The sequence below is a fragment of the Ceratotherium simum genome, chromosome 29 (assembly GCF_057802395.1).
Source record: "Ceratotherium simum simum isolate JZ-2026a chromosome 29, ASM5780239v1, whole genome shotgun sequence".
In the NCBI taxonomy this organism is placed as follows: domain Eukaryota; kingdom Metazoa; phylum Chordata; class Mammalia; order Perissodactyla; family Rhinocerotidae; genus Ceratotherium; species Ceratotherium simum.
In genome coordinates this window covers 16,523,280-16,543,339 of record NC_141928.1, presented here as the reverse complement: position 1 = coordinate 16,543,339, position 20,060 = coordinate 16,523,280, and the positions used below count along the sequence as shown (strand labels likewise).

The window sequence follows — 20,060 nt, the reverse complement described above, 5'->3', positions numbered from 1 at the left end:
CATGCGCTTTCACCCAAAAATCTCTGATTTCCATCTTCTCTTGAAAATCCAGAGGAACCAGCAACCATGTGGCAGGTGCTGAGGGACAGTGCCTCCAGGCTGGCTTCACTCGTGTGCCTCACTGGCCTGGCCTCTGAAGTATCCTCACTGGACCCCTGGACCCCTGGTTTAGAACAGTGCAGACCACCAACCACATGGAAGCAGTCACTGGAAGGAAGAAGCAGCCAGTGTGGCTCTGCTGTCACCTCATCAGAGCAGAGGGGCATAAGATAAGTAAAGCCAAGGAGTCTGTTCCCCCTGGGCCCTCCAAGAAGTCCTGGATCAATTACTGACATGTCTTAGGACTCACAGTCCCTCACCCCACTTACCATTAAGAAACAGCTTTTCCAATTTCTCGAGCAACTCAGCACACTGATTCAGCTGCTCCTGGAAACCCTCGGCCACGTAGTAATCCACGTCGCTGGCCTGCAGCAACTCCTGAAACGCCTTAATCACGGTGTTCATATGTTGACGAGCAATGACACAGATGCCACGGCCATCCGTAATCTGCTGTCGTTGAAGGGAGAGCTCCCTGGCTTGGGACTGAACTAATGAATCATATCTGATAAAAAGGGGAAAAGAAATGCTTGTACCATTTTAGAATTCAATTTTTGTGACCTTAACACTAACTGGAAAAATGACAGAGCACAATTTTTAAATGCTTGCAGCTGCACAAGTATATATACTTTCAGAAAAATTGCAACTGTACAAGGTCACTCCTTCTTCGATTTCAAAACAGCCAACAAATGCTGCAACAAAGGTTCTTCTGCAATATTTCTAACCTTATGAAGCCCCCATTTAAAGTACAGATTGGCAAGGACTCAGAAGAACAATTAGTTTCCATATATTTTTCAAAAATACTATTCTGAATTGTAGAAAGAAGTGCCTCAGGGGCCAGGAGCCACCACAAATTCTCACGAAGAACCAAAAAGAAACTGTAAAGGCGGGAAAACAAAAAGAGGACTGTCTCCTCTCACCTGAGAGGTCAGGGAACAATCATAATCCTCACTACCACTTAGGAGGGTCTAGGACCTGTTGGTCACTGAATTGGGCGTTTTTTAAAGTTATCTAATCTTCCCAATCTTTCCACAAACGTCTGAACCTCCCCGAATTTACAGAAGAGGAAACTGACCCTCAGAGATGGCAAAGTTTGTTAAATGGTGAAGATTTTGGCTGAAACACAGCTCTGCCTTCAAAGCCCGTGCTCTATTATACATACTACCTCCTGGCCCCATCGCCGTCCTTTCCTACGTGAGCCACGGGTGCTAGCAGGCACTGAGAAAAGCACGAGGCAAGGAAAACGTGGCTACCAGGTGGCCATGGTAACCTGGCTCCAGAGCGGCTTGGCAAAGACGCTGACCTTTCAGTTCAATGTGTTCCCCCTTCCCCGAAATGATGCCAGTACGAGGGACTGGTGACCACCCTCGACCCCAAGGACAGACATTCAGATCATGTGACACCAGTACTGAAGGTGGGGGCCAGTTTAATGGATGAGAAGGAACCCGAGTAGGGTGATGAGAGCTTGAACCCTGGCAACGGTTCTGACCAGCTCTGTAAATCTTCCCAGACACAGCAACTCTCTGAGGCTCCATTTCCTCATCCACAAAAACCTCCTTTCTCAGGTGATTTTGAGGATTAAATAAGAAAAGTGCCTAGCCGGGGGTCTGACAACTGCCTTTCAATAAATACAAGCTTCCTTTAATCTCACTGTTTGGGAAGTCTTAAAATATTCACTCTGGCTCCTGACAATTCAGAACAAGGTGCCTGTCTCAAATTAGAGACAAATGAAGGTCAACTTTACAAATGATCCCATTTTTGCCATATCTCATGAAGCAAAACTGTATATATCTATGCCCATAAAACATATCTTCATGACCTCAGAATTCTTCTCTGTCAACACAGGCTTATTTCTCTAAGATGACCTTAAAGGGTAAAGATATGGAAAATATTTATATTCTTCCCACCCTGCCTAGGACATCAGCTTCAGTCCCATAGCACAGTAAAAGCCAATAATGGGGTCCAAGAGTAAACGCTGCCATTCAGCAAACACACTATAACTCACTGAGGGACTGGTATAAAACCTCTACCCTGAGTCCCCAACCTCAGGAGGACGAAATCTGCTCTGCCAGTTTCAGAGGACACAAGAGTAGAATGTGCGCAGCCACTGTTCTTTGTAGCCTCACGTTTCTCTTCTCCGCAGGCCTAGCTGTCTTAACCCCACCATCAAGCCTTCCCCAGGACCCACCCCACCCCACCCCACCGCACAGCAGCGTGCCCTTTTAGCTCATGGGCTCCCACCTAGTGGCAACATAGGGGAACTGCAGGCTTAAACAGTGGGAGAAGGCAGACGGGATGTACCTTGAGGGCGAGAGATCTCTGAACTTATTCTGCAGGTTATGGATTTCACTGAAAAGTTCCATGTTCAAATTCTGCTCCTTCTGCAGCTCATATTCCTGTTCCACCAGCTGCTGCTGGAGGCTCTCCAGCATCCTGCCGTCAATCCTCTCTGGGGGCAGTGAATGGAGGATCTGCATGTGTTTCACGTAACGTACTTGGTGCAAACTTGAAAAGGTCATTTCTTCTTCGTCAGTACTGCCCTTGAGCTTGTGCAAGCCGTCCTGGGCCCCTTCTGTCCCACACAAAACTGTGATAACGGCCTCGCTGCACTGGGAGTGTTTTTGAAGCTGAAGTATGAAATTCCGGTAGCCCTCGAGCTCGGTTTCCAAGTCACAGATTCTCTGTTTTAAGTTTTCTGTATCATTTGAGGTATCGATGTTCTCCGACTGATCGGTCCCAATCACACTGCCTTTAGTGGAAAGCTGACACTTAGAACCCAAGTGAGTAGCTCCTGAAGCTGGGCCTGGAAAATCTTCAGAAGGATTCTCTTTGCATGTTGGCAAGATGGCAAGGTCATCAGGCTGGTAAATTTCAGAGTCTGAAAATCGATGCATTTAAGTCAGTAACTCCTTTGCTGAAATCCACCCCCTCTGTCCTTCCTCACAGCCACCGCCAAGCAGAGACAGTGCAAGGGCCTCCTAATAGGCCCCTCTGACTCTAAGTTTTTCCCTCTTACCTCCCAACCCATCCTCTTCCTCAGGGTGACTGTTCTAAAAAGTGAATTTAACCATGACAACCACGAGCCCCCACCTAAAACTCATCAATATCCCCACTATCTTGAGGATTAAATCCAAACTCCCTCTCACAGCATCTGAGACCCTCCATGATGTAGTTCCAGGCAACCTTTTCAGGAACATGCCCTGGCACCACCTCTGGAGATTCCCTACTAAGTTAACCCTAACTCCCTGCACATACCAAGTTGTTTCTACCTCCATGCTTTTGCATGTGCTGTTCTCTCTGCCTGGAATATGCTCAGCCCTGTACTTTACTTCCACTCAAGGAACTCATACTCATCCTTCAACACCCAGATCTAATTGTCCTTCCTCTGAGAACCCATCCTTGAACTATGTAACAATCACTCCCTCTGCTTCCACAGCACCTTATACACGTCACCCGCGACAAACACACCACGCGCTGATGCTACGCAGGAAGTACACTCGGCTTATGTATTTATCTACACAGCAGCTAGTTATTTGGCTTCCTCTCTCCCTCACTGGACTGCAAGTTCCTTCACAGCAGGGCCTGGCCTCTTATCTTCACATTCTCAGGACCCGGCACAGCACCAGAGCAGACGTCAGTGAAGATCTGATAAATATTGGGGAATGAGGGTAGTAACACTGAAGAGCAGTAACTGGAAATCCACAGAGGATGAGAGTCTTCTCATTTCTACGTCTACCAGTTTCAGGAGATGCCACGATGTCCCCTGTAGTGAGCTGTCTTACTGACTCACAATCCTGCCAGGAAATATTTCCTTACAGCTAGTTTAAATCCCCAGATACAGGGCCAAACTTGTTTGAGAGGTGGAGTGGTGCGGCAGAACAAATAGCTGTGAAGCCAGAGAGAAGATGGATCACACCCAGCTTTGCCACTTGCTGGCTGCAGAGCCTCACACAAGTAACTTACTGTCCCAGAGCCTCAGTTTCCCCAGAAAGATGTCTAATACGCTAGTTGTGAGGCTCCAAGCTCAGGCCTGAGTCCAGAGATCCTGTCTTTAACCACATACCACTGTGCCTGCTGCCCAGGGAAAGCTTAGCTCAAAATAAGAAGTTGTTTACTTAAGAGGCAGCAGAATATAGTGGAAAAACCCATCTTTGAAATCCAACAGACCTGGTTGCAAACTCTGGCTCTGCCATTTACTAGTTGCATGACCTTAGGCAGGTTACTTAACCTCTCTGAGCCTCAGTAGCTTCATCTGCAAAATGGAGAGAACATCATTCACTACGAACGGTTGTGTATTTTGTTTTTAGGATCAAATGGGACAAGATCTGCAAAAAGGCTAACACCATGTCTGGCACATAAGTCGTGAAGGAATCCAACTAATGTTAACGTCCTTTGCTTCCCTAAAACTGTTCCAAGATGGACGAGGATGCCCATCACGGGAGGCCTGCGAGCAGAGGCTGTGGCCTGGGGACACGCTGCACAGGCAGCAATGTGGGTTGGATGAGGAGATCTCTCAGGAAGAAGAGCACATGAAAATCCCTGTCAGACTGTATATTCCAATTTCTGTTCTGCAACTGCTCCTCGTGGCTTTAAGCCCATTCTTGTCTCTCTGCTCACGATGCAAATACCATAAAATAAATCTTTTTATTTCAGAAGGCAGCTGCTACATGACCTAAAGGAAGCTTTCCTAATACAGCATTTTTACTGTACAGAATTTGTATAATCACTAGTAGTCTCTGAGGTCCTTCAGGGTGGAGACTGTGTCATTCATCTCTGTTTCTCCAGCGTCTGGCACAGGGCCTGGGGCAGAGAAGGTAGTCAGCAAGTACTGCCAGCTGAATGAGTAAAAGAGAGACAGAGGGAGAGACCTCAACAAGGCTCTTTTCCAGTGAATCACCCTCTAAGACAAGGAAATATTTTGCTATAACAACCTCACGATATAAGAAGCAATGTTCACTCAAGGGCAGAAAGATCAGCTCTAATGACTTCCCTTAAGTAATCATGAGGCAAAAAAACTGTAAGACCCATATAATTGTCCTTTTGTGATACAGACTGTGGCCAGCTCTGACGTTTAGCTACACACACACACACACACACACACACACACACACACACACACACACTCACACACCTCAGAGTGGTATGCATTCTCATATTCACACTTAGACCTCCACTTTAAACTCTGCTCCTCACAATGCAACAAACCTAACATTCAGACACTTGACACTCATAATTTTGACTTCAGAAGTGCCCCTGATCTACCAGAATTTGTGATTTAGCGGAGGCGAGGATTGGATTTCAAGGCTTCAACGCCAGTATACAGCAAGTCTCATGGCCCAGCACCAGCATGGCAATTGTGGCTTTGCTATTCTCTGCTCAGTAGCCCTCAATAAAGGTCCAAAGGAGGATTTTTCATTTAAATATCACTGCGTGGAGGGTGTGGGAGAGGGAGGATTATAAGCTGTAATATATGGTGTGAACCTGCAGGTTTAGCAAGGCCTCGGGACACATAACTATGTGCTGGAACCTGGCCCATAGGACCAAGCCCCTCACCTATGCTACCCATTTAATCTTCACAACAACCCTGTGAGGCATCGCTAGTACCCCTATTTCACAGAAGGGGAGACTGAGGCTTAGAGAAATAAGAACTCACCAAGGGTCAGGGTGAGTAAGCAGCAGAGCCCACCATCAAGGCCTGGCAGCCCGCCTTCAAAACTGAATGCTGCCTCCTGACGTAACCCTCCTGCCACTGGGGTTTCCCGTTTCAGGGGTGCATTCCTCAACTCTCAATGTGAAGGCCAGTAACAACTGTAGAATCCCCGTCGTTCACTTCTCAAGTAACTATCGGGGGCTACTGAAGAAGACACAGCAGTGATGGAGGCGCACACGGTACCCAGCCTTGCGGAGGGGGGTCTCTGAGCAAGTGAATTCAAGACCAAAACATGAGGGGCTAAGAGGAGTGTCTAAATACCTGGGGGACTCAGGAAAGTCTTCCCTGGACAGTGACATTTAAGCAGAGACCTAAAGGATGAGGCATCAGCTAGGCAGCAATTAAAGGGAGGAAATTCAGGCAGAGGCAACAGCATGTGCAAAGTTCTAGAGGCACGTTAAGAAAAAGGAAGGAAGCTCACTAATGATGGGGATCTGAGAGAGAAAGGGAAGCTGCCAATCAGTCAAGAAGCCTTTAGTAATGATCCAACTATGAACAAGAAATCAAAAGATGCCCCCAGGCCCAGTTATTTACATTATAGGAAATATGGCAGTTCTGGAACTTTCCACAATTCAGCTAAGGGTACTTCATTACCTGGGAGAGTGGCTTTCTCCTCAAAGCCTAGAACAGTCAGAAGCGGGTGACCCTGTATTCACTGCACTGACAGGAGCCCTTGGGAAAGCATGCACCACTGGGAACAGGGCCGAAAATTCAGTATTTCCCCAGAGACTGGTGTTCTCATGGCCACCCCAGCACAAATTTAGGATTCCTGAAGACAATTACTTCTTACATACTGAATTAGATCCAGAATAATGGTGATTTCTTTTTTAATGAAGGGGAAAAAAAGATCTAAGGTAAAAAAAAATGTAAGCATTTGTTCATTCTGATTGAATGGGAAAATGAATATTGTTATATTATCCTTTGTACTCATCTGTATGCTTCTAATACTTCATAATTTTAAGGAGAAAGAGACACAACTTGCCTGGGGCCTCGTTCACATCTCTAACCTACCTGACAAATGCCACAAAGCAGGTGTCAGCTCAGGCTCACCTCTGACCCACCCTCTCCAGCAGCCAGAGGCCAACTGTGCACACCTAACAGCCAGCACCACACAGAACACCAACTGACTGGGACATCCCTGAGAGCAGGCACTGTGTCCCTTTAGGCTGAACCACCAGAACCCAGCCCGCTGCCTGGTAGAAACATGTCTGACAAATGGACTGGTAAGCTCAGACAGACATCCTACTGGACCTTGACGCATCTACCTGCTTACCATCTGGCTGATCCTGGATCAATTCTTTTTAAAAACCTCAGCTCCTCACGTGTAAAATGGGAATAAGGATAATGCCCTAAAATGGCTGTGGCAGGGCTTAGTAATAATTTTTATATAAAACACCCCAAATGGAGCCCGGCACACAACAGCTGTTCAATACATATAGGGGTTGCATTCTGACCAGTCTTGTAGCTTGTGTGCTGATCACTGTCCCTTTCCTTGTCTCTCCAGACACAGGGCATGGTTTCAATTCCTTCTTGCTCTCCTGGGCTGTCCTGGTAGGCTGCTTCCACAAGGGGCTGGGCTATACGCATTCACAAAGAGAAAGAAAAATAAACAATACCATAGACTTGAAATTTAGCCAAGCAACTGAGGAGAACACAAAGATACAAGAGGGAAAATAAAAACACTGGGGAGGCAAAATGCAATTTATAAGATAAAATTAATCTATCGAGCTGCCATAACAGAACATAAAAAGCATAAATATACTGCAGCTTGTCTGAAATGGTTTAAGTCCAGGCTCTCAAAAAACTATGAGTGAGAAAATGAGTTCTGTAGACTCATACCCACTTTTCCCAAGAAGAGAAAGGCCCCAGGGTCTTCTGGGCAACTGCGGAAGCAGCACCTGGCTGAGGCACCCCAGGACCTCAGCAAGAAATAAACACATTGTTAAGTGCAAATGGCAGGCCCTGGGCAAAGTGCCAGGGCCTCTGTTGGGCTGAGTCACCTTTGCCATAAAATCTTTCCTCTCTGAAGCACCCCCGATCCCACCCCACACTCATTTGTTAAATTATCTGCCCTTGCCTCACTAGACAGGGAACCCTCAGAGGGCAGAGACTGTATCTCATTCCCCTCTCTCTCTCCCCTACGCCCAGTGCACGAGCTGGGAAGACAGCAAGTGCTCGGGGAATAGATGCCTGGATGGGTAGATGGATGGATTAAGAGAAAGCGGGAAAGGAGGGAGGGAGGAAGAGCAATCTGGCCAAAGGCTGACATCTTGAAACCTCGACTACGGTAAACCCGAGAGCCTAAAATTAAATGGAAAATACCTCTGGCTATAGATCATAAAATCCATAAGCAAAGTATCATACACTAGGCTTTATGAAGCAGTAAAGGGCACAGGCTTTGAAATCAGACAGGCTAGTTCAAATCTGGCCCAGGAAGCTAGTAACAGTGTGACCATAGCCAAGTCACTTTATCTCTGAAAGCACCGCCTCAATGATAAAATGGGAATAATTACTGTTCCTGCCTCAAAGAACTGTTAAGAGGATTCAATTAGATCATGTATTTAAAGTGGACAGTGGGGCTGAATGAATGAGTGAATGGCACTTGTTTTATTAGTGCCCCAGGAAGGCCCAGGCTCCCAGCCATCTCCCATCCCCGAACCACTCTGAAAACCCCCTAATTGGACGCAGTCTTCCATACTCAACCCCAAAGTCCCAAAGAACCTCAATCTCCTCCCTGAACACCCATCTCATCCCCTCATGCTAAGGGAACGCGGGCTGTCCCCTGACAGTGCTTCTCCAGCAACCTCCCCAGTGGTGGATGATTCTTTCCCACATCTCCTGTATCATGAATCTGGAAACGGAGACATGCCTTTGCTCTTCACTGACACTTCCAGATCATTCTCTCTCTTCCCTAGAAACTCCAGCTTTGCGGATCATGCCGTCAGACTATAGCAACTACTCCACCTTACTGCGGTCACCCATGGCCCCAGTTCCTTGAAACTCTCGAGATGTGCTGACAGCGTGGCTCCTGACTGCCCTGCTTCTCCACCGCTCTTCACAGGAGAATCCCTCAGCGTCATCTACTCTGGAATCTCCAACACATCTCCTCCGTTCTGTCTCTGGACTCCATGCCATCCAGCCCCACTCCTCCACAGAAAGAGCTCCCTTCAAGGTCACCAATGACTCTCCTGTTGCTAAATCCCAAGGCCAATCCTCAGTCCTTGTTTTACTTGTCTTATTGGCAACATTCGACACAGCTAACCGGTCCCTTACTCGGCTTCTGGACATCATCCTTTCTCAGCTCCCCTCCTATCTTACCGGCTGCTCCTTCTCAGTCCAACCTCTACTTACTAGAGCCCCGGTCTCAGTTCCTGGACCTACTCCCTATGACTCCAAGTCTCATAGCTTCAAATACCAGGGATATGTTGATATTTCCTAAGTTTATAAGTCTAGCCCAGCCCTCTCCCCTTGACTCCAGACTCATCCATCTCCAACTGCCTACCTGACATCTCCACTGGGACGTCAACAGGCATCTCCCATAAGTCCGAAGCCAGACACCTAACGCCCCACCTAAGCCCGCCTCTCGTGCAGTCTTTCCCATCTCAGTGTATGACAACTCCATCCTTCCAGTGGCTCACATTAAAAGTGATCTTTTAAAGCAGAGGTCAGTCTACTTTTCTTAAAAAGCCAAATAATAAATATTTTAGACTTGGCAGGCCACAGGATCTCTATCACAACTATTCAACTCTGCCATCATAGCACAAAAGCAGTCAGAGACGATATGCAAATGAATGCGTGTGGCTATGTTCCAAAAAAACTTTACAAGAGCAGGCAGCGAGCTGGGCCCATAGGCTGTAGTTTGCCAATCCCTGCTTTAAAGCTGAAGTCAGATCATGTCACTCTGCTGCTCAAAACCCTCCAAGAGTTTCTAGTCTGACCTAGAGGAAAAGACAAAGCCCTAGAATGGCCCACGACGGCCACCAGCGTGCTCCCTCTCCGACCTCTTTCTCTCTCCCTGTTTCTCACTCCACTCCAGTCACGCAATCGGCCTCCTTCCTATTCATCCAACTTCCCGAGTTCAAAGCAACATCAGGGCCTTTGCCAGGAACACACTTCCCGAGATGACTAGGCCACTCGTTTCCTCCCAGTTTCTGTTTAAACGTCGCCTCATCAGGGAGGCTCTAAGAGCTTCCATGTACATTAGTAAACCCACCCCCATTCCACATTACCCGTGCCCTCAACCCCGCTTACTTTTCTCCACAGCACTTATCTCTCCATATTCTACATCTGCTTATCGGCTTATTGTCTTTCTCCCCCAACAAGAACGTCAGCTAGACAGAGTCCGTCTGTTCCGTTCACTCCTATCTTCCCAGTGCCTACAAGAGTGCTGGGGACGCAGGAGGATTTAATAAATACTTTTTGAACAGATAAATAAAAGATTACTGTTGCTATTCTTGTTATTGTGTGTTGCTGTCATTTGCCGAAGTTCGAAGTCAGGAGTCTACAGATGTACCATTGTGGATTCATGAGCCCCCAAAGTGATGTACAACACCACACATATGCCTACCTGCACTGCTCTATGAGAGGGGCCTCAGCCTTCTTCAGATTCTCAAAGGGGCAGTGGTCCAAAATCTCTAAGTATCACTATCCCAGACTAGAGGGCACCCCTAAGGTGATCCCTCCAAGTCTAGGAGTCTAACCTGGATACATTTGACCCACCAGGAGAGCAGGGACAGTGAATTCAAAGTGGGCAGGGAGGCAGGGCACTTCTAGAGAAAGACATAAGGTCAGTAGGGCTTGGAATTAACCTTGAGAAACCCAAAATAATGTAGCCTGGACATTCCAGAGACTCCCGCAAAGAGGACTCTCACCTTCCCAAAGCCAGATGCCTGAGGCTTCCAATGAGGAAGCCAGAAAACAAGCCCACATTCAAGTAATCCCACAACGGGGGCACCGCAGACAATCCTAAGTGCAGGGAGCAGTGACCTCGGAAGATCTATGAGCAGCACCAGTCCCCTTTATCCAGACTCCAGAATAAAATGAAAACAATAGATTCATTTTCCTTATTGTGTTCCCTCGCTTGTGTATTTGTCAAGAGTCAGGATTAATCACTGCAATTCATGAAATTTATACTCAGACTTATTGCAATTCTAAACAACAAGGTTGACATTTCAAGCGGTTCTATCAGGTCGTTCATCTAGCACACGGAGAATACACTTTTCTTGGTGCTTACCTTTCACCGGCGCTTTGTCTGGCGTTGGCCTCCCCTCCATCATTGCTTCAGCCAGAATTAACTTTTGGTGAAGTTGCTTATTGCGAATTTTAAACTCCTTCAGCTCCCCCTGCAGCTCCAAGATCTGGACCTGCAGCTGGGCCACCACTGCCTGGGTGGCAGGGAGCTGATGTAAACTTCCTAATGACCGGCATGATTTTATCAGGATGGGCAAGCGAGACTTCTTAGCATCCTGAAAACACACACATATACAACAATTAATACATTTTCTTTGGTTACATAGTCAACATGCCAACCTTATAAAACAGGATTCAACCTGGCTGTCCAGACTTCTGGTTCCTATAATGGCATCTATGCTTATCTCCCAGTCTACAGAGTAGGCAAATATATGAAGACAGAAAGTAGATTGATGGTTGCCTATGACTAGGGGTGGGCAGGTGGGGGAAAATGGGAAGTGACTGCTAATGGGTTTCTTTTGAGACAATGAACATGTTCTAAAATTGATTATGGTAATGGTTACACAACTCTATGAATATATTTTAAAAAATCACTGCATTGTACACTTTAAATGGATGAATTGTATGATATGTGAATTATATCTCAATAAAGCTATTATTTTTTTTTAATTCTTTTATAGTGGAAGAGAAGGAACCTGAGAGGAAAACAAGAAATATTTGGGCCCCTGGGAATGAGGAAATCAGCAAGGTCTCTCAAGAAGGAAAGAAGAGGAAGGATCTCTTCTTGTACATTCTGGGATGTAAAATGCTTTTGAGCGCACTCTCCCACAGTCCTCAGGTGAACTCTGCACTCCCAGCGCACACAGGACAATAGAAGTTATCATGCCTATTTTCCAGAAAAAGAACTGAAATGTCCAACAACCAGTCCAAAGTCAGACAACAAGAAGGTTAGCGAGCTGGACCTCAAACTAGCTCTTCAGACTCCACTGCTCAGTTAAGAAAAGTGAGACCCTTTCTGCCCTGAAATTCCAGGGAAGAAGAGAGAACAAGTTCAAGGACAAGAACACTTTGAGGTGGGGAAGGGGACCAGTTGGGAGGAGGTGGATGCCTCCTCAAGAGGACTGGAAAATAACCGTCCTTTGCTTGGGCATCAGTCTCCACCAATCTTTATTCTTGGATCCAAATCTGTGTGTCATATGGCAGCAGAGAAGATATCTGCAAGAGCACAAATGCCAAAGCCAATTTCAGGCTGGAAGACTGTCGTCAGTCAACCTAATGCCGGTTCTAAAATAACACCACCCAAAATGCTACCTTATGGACACTGAGCAGAGTCCCACCTACCACCTTATGAAGGACGTCATGATGGAACTTCTCCCTTGGGAATGGAAGGGGGACAGGAGCACACACACACACTGAGCTCCTACTACGTACAAGGCACGAGGCACTTGCCACACATCACCTCATTTAGCCATCAGGCCAGCCTCAGGTTCTAGGTCACACTGATCCTATTCGAGCCGCTGAGAAAGGTCACGTGACTTTCCTAAGGACTCAAAGCAGCTAAGTGGCCAGGCCGGTGTATCTGTAAAGTCCATCCTCTTGCCTCTAAAACTAAACAACTGGGAGTACATCCAGTCTCCTGGTCTCACCCTTGGGCGGCAATGATGTTCTTTTTAACAGGATACCAGAGTTCTGGCTTAAGCCCTAGGATTATTGATTCCTTGACTAACCAAAGACCACAAAGAAAATCATTAAATTTTCTTCTACTTTGCATAGACTGGAGGCCACAATGGTGATAAAGGGCTCTTCCCTTCCTGAGAAAGGTTTATAATATCCCTGTCTGCCACTAAAACTAGACTTCAGTTCATATCTCCACTACTACTCTTAACCGCTGAGTCACTGTGGACAATTTTCTGAGCCTTTCAGAGCCTGTATTTCTTCATACGTAAAATTAGGTAATATCTACCCAACTCATATGCTTGTTGAGAAGATTAAATTGATGATATATGTACAGAATATCTAGCAAATCTTGGCACATTATAGCAGATGCTAAAAAATAACCACAATTGCCTTCCTTTTGAAGACACAAGCAAGAAAGATAATTCCAAACTAAAAAAAAAAATTTGCAATATATTTTGGGGAATTAAGTTCATTTGATTACACAATTTTCCAGAACATACGATGATATCTCCCACACAAATAGGAGGAAAAAAAACATCTAGTTTTCCTAATATACAGGTACAAACTAAAGGAGCTGGGGCACATGAGAGCATTTCTATTCTAGCCAAATTGCACAAATTTGCATCTCGAGCACTGCTAATATAATGGCAGTGTCTTTTTTTTTTTTTTTTGTCTCTACTGATATCTTTAGAAAACCCTTTTCTAGAAATTACAGTTTTGGTGCATAATTTAAAACAATCAAAAGCAATTTTGCTAATGATATATCTAACTCTCTTTGGTATGCACAAAAGCAGTAATTTAGTGGTCAGAAAATAAACTTAATTCTCCATTCTGATGCTATGAAGCAGTGTGTATAGTTGATTTCTCAGATACAAAACACCCATCAGAAACAAGAATACCAACAGCCATCATTGGAGCTCTATTAGAACCTGACCTATTTCCTTCTCTACCAGAACACTTACAGCTCCCTGCTTGGGGATCCTCAACGCTGACCCCTCCTCCCAGGAGGATTTTTGTATTGGACCTAATTAAACATTGCCAAGAGAGTCTGGATTTTAACAATCTGGCATATTTGATGGTATTTGAGGAGAAGCTTAAAGACAGCATCTTGACTGAAGCAAAATGCAGACATTCACCCAACAAAACTTGACCCACCACTTGGGGCCAGCTCGGGCTGGAGGGTAGCCTGAGCCAGGGAAAGGGCATGGCTGTGCAGTCAGGCACAGTGAGGGTCCCAGCTCAGCCCCTTAACCGCTGGCTGACCATGGGCACTCGGGATCTGGCTTCCTCACCTTTGACGGGTGTTGTAAGGATAAGAGAAGGTAGACAAAGCCCACAGAATGGTACCTCTCAGACACAAAGTCTGCACAAAATAAAACCTAGGTTCTCATCCCTACCCTTAAAGTCAGGTTACTACAATTTTACTGCAACCTGCAAAAATAAATGTCCATCAATAGGTGAAAAGTATATAAATTTTGGCACATTCCCCACAGTGGGATCTCACGTATCCATTACAAGGAAAGATGTTCCTGATACATTAACATGAAAGAGAAAGCTACAGACAGATGTATAACATGACTCCATTTTTATAAGGAGAACACATAAATGTCATGACATACAGATAAATACGACAGAACTGGGATAGAGGAGGAGAGAGAGAAGGGTGAAATGTTAGTAATACTTTGGGGAAGGTTAGGATGGACAAACACCTCTAGGTAGTGGCCAGGATAAGTGTAGGCAGAGGGAGACACCAGATTTTATATAAATCAAAACAAAGGAGTGGGATCAGAGGTGATTTTTTTAAGTTTTGCATTTGTATAAAATAAGTAAATAAATTTAAAAAATATATGGAAAAACTTACTTTGTGGATCCCGCTGGGGAAGGAAAGGGGAGGGGCCTGCTGCCCTGGCATCGTGCACAAGTTCTCTGGCTGATGCTCAGCGCTGAATATGGCGTCTGATGGTTTCTCTTCCCAAGGCTGTCTCTTGCCTTCATGTTTGAATCTGAGCATGTCACCCTCCATGGCCCCGGTCTGCACCGAGGCATCTTTCAGCTCTACCTTGGACGCTTCACCCGCCTCTCCTAGCTGGGCTCCCCAAAGCGACTTCAGATCATCATGTGGCTTGGAAAATGAGTTGGTTTGGATGAAATGTCTGAGTTCACCTCTTAGCTGAACAGCCATTTGCTTAAGTGTCTTCTCAGTTTTACCATCAAGGTGCGCTCCAGAAACTTCCTGCTCTGTCAAGCTTATGTGTTCCAGAAGCAGTTCACGTAGCACTTTCAGAAGGTCTGGCCTGTTTGTCCAAAAGAGAAGGAAGTGGGAGAACTAAGCTTTCTGCTATGGCCTTGTCCCTTTCCCAGTTTCCAAGTTTTCCCCACCAACTGGTCCAGATTCTGTTTAAATTAAACATAGTGAGCACCTGCCATGTGCCAGGACCCATGCCAAGTATTCTATCCCATGTCACCTCACGACAACCACACAAGGTAGGTCCTACCATGCCTGTTTCACGGATAAGAAGAGGAGAATTAACTTGACACAAGTACACAGCAAGTGAGGGGACCACATGGCTCTATGGATGCAGGCTGGGCCCAGAAGGGAGCAAACAGGGTCATCAAGTATTCAGGACAATTGCAAGGTCTACCTGCCACTGGCCCCACTGCTACAGCCAGGGGCAAGTGGGGCTTTGGATGAATCTGGCCATCCCAGTAGATCCATCCGTAAGCTGGTCCGTCATGTGCACAACTGGCGCTCAGTAAACAGGTGCTGAATGAAGGGATGCTGTACACTGCTCTTAACAGAAAGAGCAGGGGCTCTGAAATCAGACAAAAACGGCTTCAAAATCTAACTCTGCTCTCCTTTGAAAGTAAGGTAAGTCTTTCTCCACCAGACAGCTATGAGGAGTAAAGGAGAGATGTATGGGTAGCAGATGCTTTTCATGCCCCTAGCCACAAGCCCTCGGCCTCCCTCAGATTCCAGCTACAGCTGTGTGGAAGCTCCTGTAGACAATGACAGGCCCTCCCTCAAGCACTCCCTGCATCTCCCTGCTGCCCTGGGGCTTTTTCCAGAGCTCTCTGAGCCAGCCAGCAGGGCAGTGCACAAGTGTAGACCAGTTTATGTCTCGGGGACCAGTTTATATCAAGCAGTGGGGGAAGAGAGCTGTTGGGTAAATGCCCCAGTCTCCCATCCTTTGGAGGGACAACAGTAAGGTACAGTCTATACCGTCCCTCAGAGGGCGCCAGCAGGACTGAGTCCCAGCTGCCCTCAGCAGTACCCAGCACAATAATGTACCCTCACTGGCTTTCCCTCCATTCCTATCTTACTCTCCCTGATCCCTCCTTCCTGCTCCTTGGAGTCCCATCCCAAATTAACCACTTGGGCCCAAGTCCTTATCTTGGGCTCTGCTTTCCCAGGAACTCAAACTAAGCTAGCATGTAACAGACTACGGAGTAGTTCAAGAAGAATCTCTTGTGAGGGTATTTCTTGTGCCAGACACTGTAACAGGCATGGGAATGCAAAACTGCCTGCAAGGACTTAGACTGGTGACGCTAGAGACAGATATGTAAACAGATTGCCCCTCCAGAGAGTAAAAAGTGAAAGACAGGCACACCGGAAGTCTGGGAGGGTTGCAGAGCACCAATCCCAGGGTGTCCAGACTGGAGGTGGCAGGAAGAATGTCAGAAAAGGATTCTAGAGTCAATGAGAGGCTAGCCAGGGGAAATGGAAATGGAACATTCTAAGCATGGAAAACAATATGAACAGAGTCAAGACACACTGGAGAATAAGGAGGTGAGCCTGGAAAGTTAGGCAGGGAAGAACTCAGCCATGTTAAGGAAAGGAGAGCTAACTGCAAGGCTCTGCGTGACTGAGTGGCATGGTCACATACATGCTTTGAAAGGTGACAGGCTGTTGTGTAAAGAACGAGTGGAGAGCTTTCCCGTCGAGAGGGCGGTGTGAGTATACACAGGTGCCCCTCCCACTCTGCTCTAAACACATGCAAAGGACAGCAGAAAACACATAACAAAAAAAATGTTTTAAGGTGCACCACAGGACTCAAGATCAAGATAAAATTATCCAAAGGTCAGAAACAGAGGAGGAGACCCATCGCCACGAGAAGGGAGGCATCTGCAGAAAGCAGTGGCACCAGAAACTGAACTTCCAAGGTGGAAGAAGAACCACACAAATTTCATGAGCCCTCAAGTGAAGACCTAGAGAGCCAAGCTGAGGCAACTTCAAAACCACTAGGCAGGGAGGAGGAAGGGTCAGGCTGCGCAGGGCTGTTAACATGGCAGACCATGTTAACACACAAATCCACTGTGATGAAAGACAGACAACTCGACAAATCAGAGTCCACACTCAAGAAAATTAAAATAATGAAGCAACCTGAAGAAGATTTTAAAATAATATATTTCAATCATCCAAAAAATAAAGGAGAAAAAGAGAGTCATTAAAAAAAAAGGAAGAGGAAGTTACAAAACTGAGACAGAAAATTATTTTAAAAAGGGACGGGAGGGGGACAAGGACGGAGGGAGAGGCCAGCAAGAAAGTTGTTGCTATATTCCAGGAAAAAGAAGATGCAGGCCAGGATGAGAAACAAGGAGAGAGAATAGGCTCTCGTCGGTGTTAGATCTCCTTTCTCCTCTGCAGTTTCTCCTGCCACCTTATTTCCAAAAATCTCGTAAGACAGACAGGACTCTACGACTCCCTTAACCCACCCTGACCTTCCCTTCCTCTGAATCTCTGCTACCACTACAATTGACATGAACTCATTTCATCTTCCCCACTGAGCCCGCTGCGGGCAGGGGGAAGACCTCTCATATCTGGATTCTGATCGTCCAGCTCTGGGTAGAGTCAATTCAATTCAAATCAAACAGCTACAGCACACTGAAACAGGGTAAAAAATAAAAGTATAAAAAACAAAATTAAAATGTGTGGTACATTTTTCACTTCTAATATGGAATCATCTAGACTACACAAACCATCTTAAAATTTATTAAACCCAGACTGTAAAAATATTTCTGGTATTTCAAGCGTGTTAAACTAAATTTTCCTTTCCTCTCTTTCCCTTAATATAGATTAAAAATAATGACAATTGCTACTCAGCTAGCCGAAGGAGGACCATTACTCACTACCAAACAACACACAATAAAACCCAGGAAAAAGACTTTACAAATGGGTAGTAAAAGGTGGTGAAAGAGGCCATTATAATATACCTAAAGTGGTGGTGCTGTTAAATAAAACATTTCAAGTGTTACTTTGCTAGAAATCTGAACAGCAGATTCATTAAGCTGTCGCCGTAATCAAGACCCTTCTAACGGTTCAGTCCGAGGGTCCTGCCAGAGGCCCAAACATTGTTTATCTATCTTGCTGAACATCTTTGCCACATAGAAGGTGTAAGGGGAAAGGAACTGACATTTATGAATCACTTACAGTGTGTCAGATCCTCTAAATACACTAAATACATTTAGTCCTCACAGTAAGACTACGAGATGGGGACTAATATTAACCCCATTTTACAGATGAAGGAACCGGCTCATAAAGAGTCAAGATCCTCTAGCAAAGTGGCAGAGCAAAGAAGCACTCCACTCTTTCCAGTTTTCTAAACTTACCTTCTGCCATGATGTTGTGTTTTCAACTGTCTGCATATTCAAATATTTATTGAGCACCTTCCATTTATCATATAAGGCAGTGGAAATGCATGGTGAAAAAGAATCATGGAGCTTACATTTCATTAAGGAGAAGACAGACAGACAGACGTTCACACATACAGTGATAACTAGATAAGACAGTGCACGGCAATGATAAGTACTATGAATGGAGCGAGGGAGGGAGGAAGTCCTGGGACAACGTGTAGAAAGAGGGTTTCCCGCTAGAGAGAGTGGTTCAGGAGAGGCCTCTCCACAGAGCTGCTGTCCAGCTGAGAAACCACCAGTCACATACACATCTAGGAAAGATCATTCCACATAGAGGGAACACTACTGCAAAGGCCCTGAGGTGAGCAAGCTTGGATGTTTGAGGAAGAGACAGGAGGTCAGTGTGGCTGGAGCTCGGTGCACAAGAGGCATGGGTTATAAGGACAGAGAAACGGGCAGAGGCCAGTCAAGAAGCTCTGATCTCACTGTAAGGGCAGCAGAAATCCACTGGAGGGTTTTAAGCATGGAAGAGCCATGATCCGATCTAAGATTTACAAAGACCTCTATGGCTGCTTGTGGGGAACGGACCGCAGAGGAGGCTGTGGCTCGAGACCAGGCAGGAGACGGGGGCAGCGTGGACTAAGCGGGCAGCAGCAGAGCTGTGAAGGGTTGAATTAGGGATACATTTTGGAGGTGGAATCAGAAGGACCTGCTCAGGGATATGGAGATTGTGGGAACTTAACCTTCGGCTGCACCAATCAGGTAGAGAGCAGTGCTATTGGCTGGCGTGTGCAAGAAGAGCGGAGACTAGAACAGGGAGTTGGGGTTTGCACAGATTAATGTTGACGTGTCTGTTAGACATCCAAGTGGAGATGTCAAGTAGACCGCTGACTATATGATGCACAGAGAGGTCTGGGCTGTAGGTATAAATCTGGAGGTCACACAGCATAGTCTAAAGCCATGGGAGAGTGAAGATACAGAGGGAAAAAAGGGGGTGAGAACACAGCTCTGGGACACGCCCACATTCAACATTTAGCAAAGGAAGAGGGGCCAGCGAGGGAGACGGAAAAGAGGCCAGAGAGGTGGAAGGAAAACAAGGGGAGAGGGTGGGGAACAGAAGGCCAGAGAGTGGCCAGCCACTGCTGAAAGGCTGACGCCGGCCACTAGATTTCACAACTTGGAAATCGTCACTGACCTGGACAAGTGGAGAGGAGGGTATGAAAGTACTTGAATGGGACAGAGAGGGAACGGGAGGAAAGAAAGCGGATACAGTGAGTAGAGACAATTCTTCCAAGAAATCTTGCAGTTAAGAAGAATAACAAACTGGGGCAGTAGCTGAAGTGAAACGGGGGGATGTTTCCCAAATGGTTGATATTAACGCATGTCTGATGCTAATGGAAATGATTCAGTGACAGGAAAAAATTCATGATGCAGAAAAGAGAGGGCACCAAGAGAGGACAGGAACTAACTCCTGAGAGCCGGGTTGGTCTGGATAGCAGCAGGAATATTTCTTCCATCCCAATAGTAGGGAAGTCAGAGTTTGTGCGTATAGAGGCAAACAAGGGGGCAGCACTGGTGGGAAAAGTGAAGTGGTTTGAGTTCGATTGTTTCTGCTTTTTCAGTAACTTACAAGGCAAGGTCATCAGTCAGGGAAGGGAGAAGAGAAGCTGCAATAGTCTTGTGTGGGACAATGCTGAGTGCTCATTTTGAAATTAGTGGTGATAAACATAAAAGCTGACCTGTCATAGGATCACAT

General features: G+C 46.1%; 1 protein-coding gene across 3 annotated transcripts in view; it reads right to left on the bottom strand.

The window, feature by feature from the left end:
* CDK5RAP2 (CDK5 regulatory subunit associated protein 2) overlaps positions 1-20,060 on the bottom strand; it is a 174,351-nt gene that overhangs the window by 43,551 nt on the left and 110,740 nt on the right. For 2 of the 3 annotated variants that reach the window (XM_087419197.1, XM_087419195.1), the window contains exons 21-25: positions 14,535-14,967; positions 11,040-11,271; positions 7,261-7,383; positions 2,398-2,974; positions 369-601 (exon numbers count right to left, since the gene is read on the bottom strand). In XM_087419197.1, coding sequence (XP_087275323.1) covers positions 369-601; positions 2,398-2,974; positions 7,261-7,383; positions 11,040-11,271; positions 14,535-14,967 — 1,598 coding nt within the window. The remainder of the gene's footprint in view (positions 1-368; positions 602-2,397; positions 2,975-7,260; positions 7,384-11,039; positions 11,272-14,534; positions 14,968-20,060) is intronic. The other variant, XM_087419196.1, reaches the window with a different exon arrangement.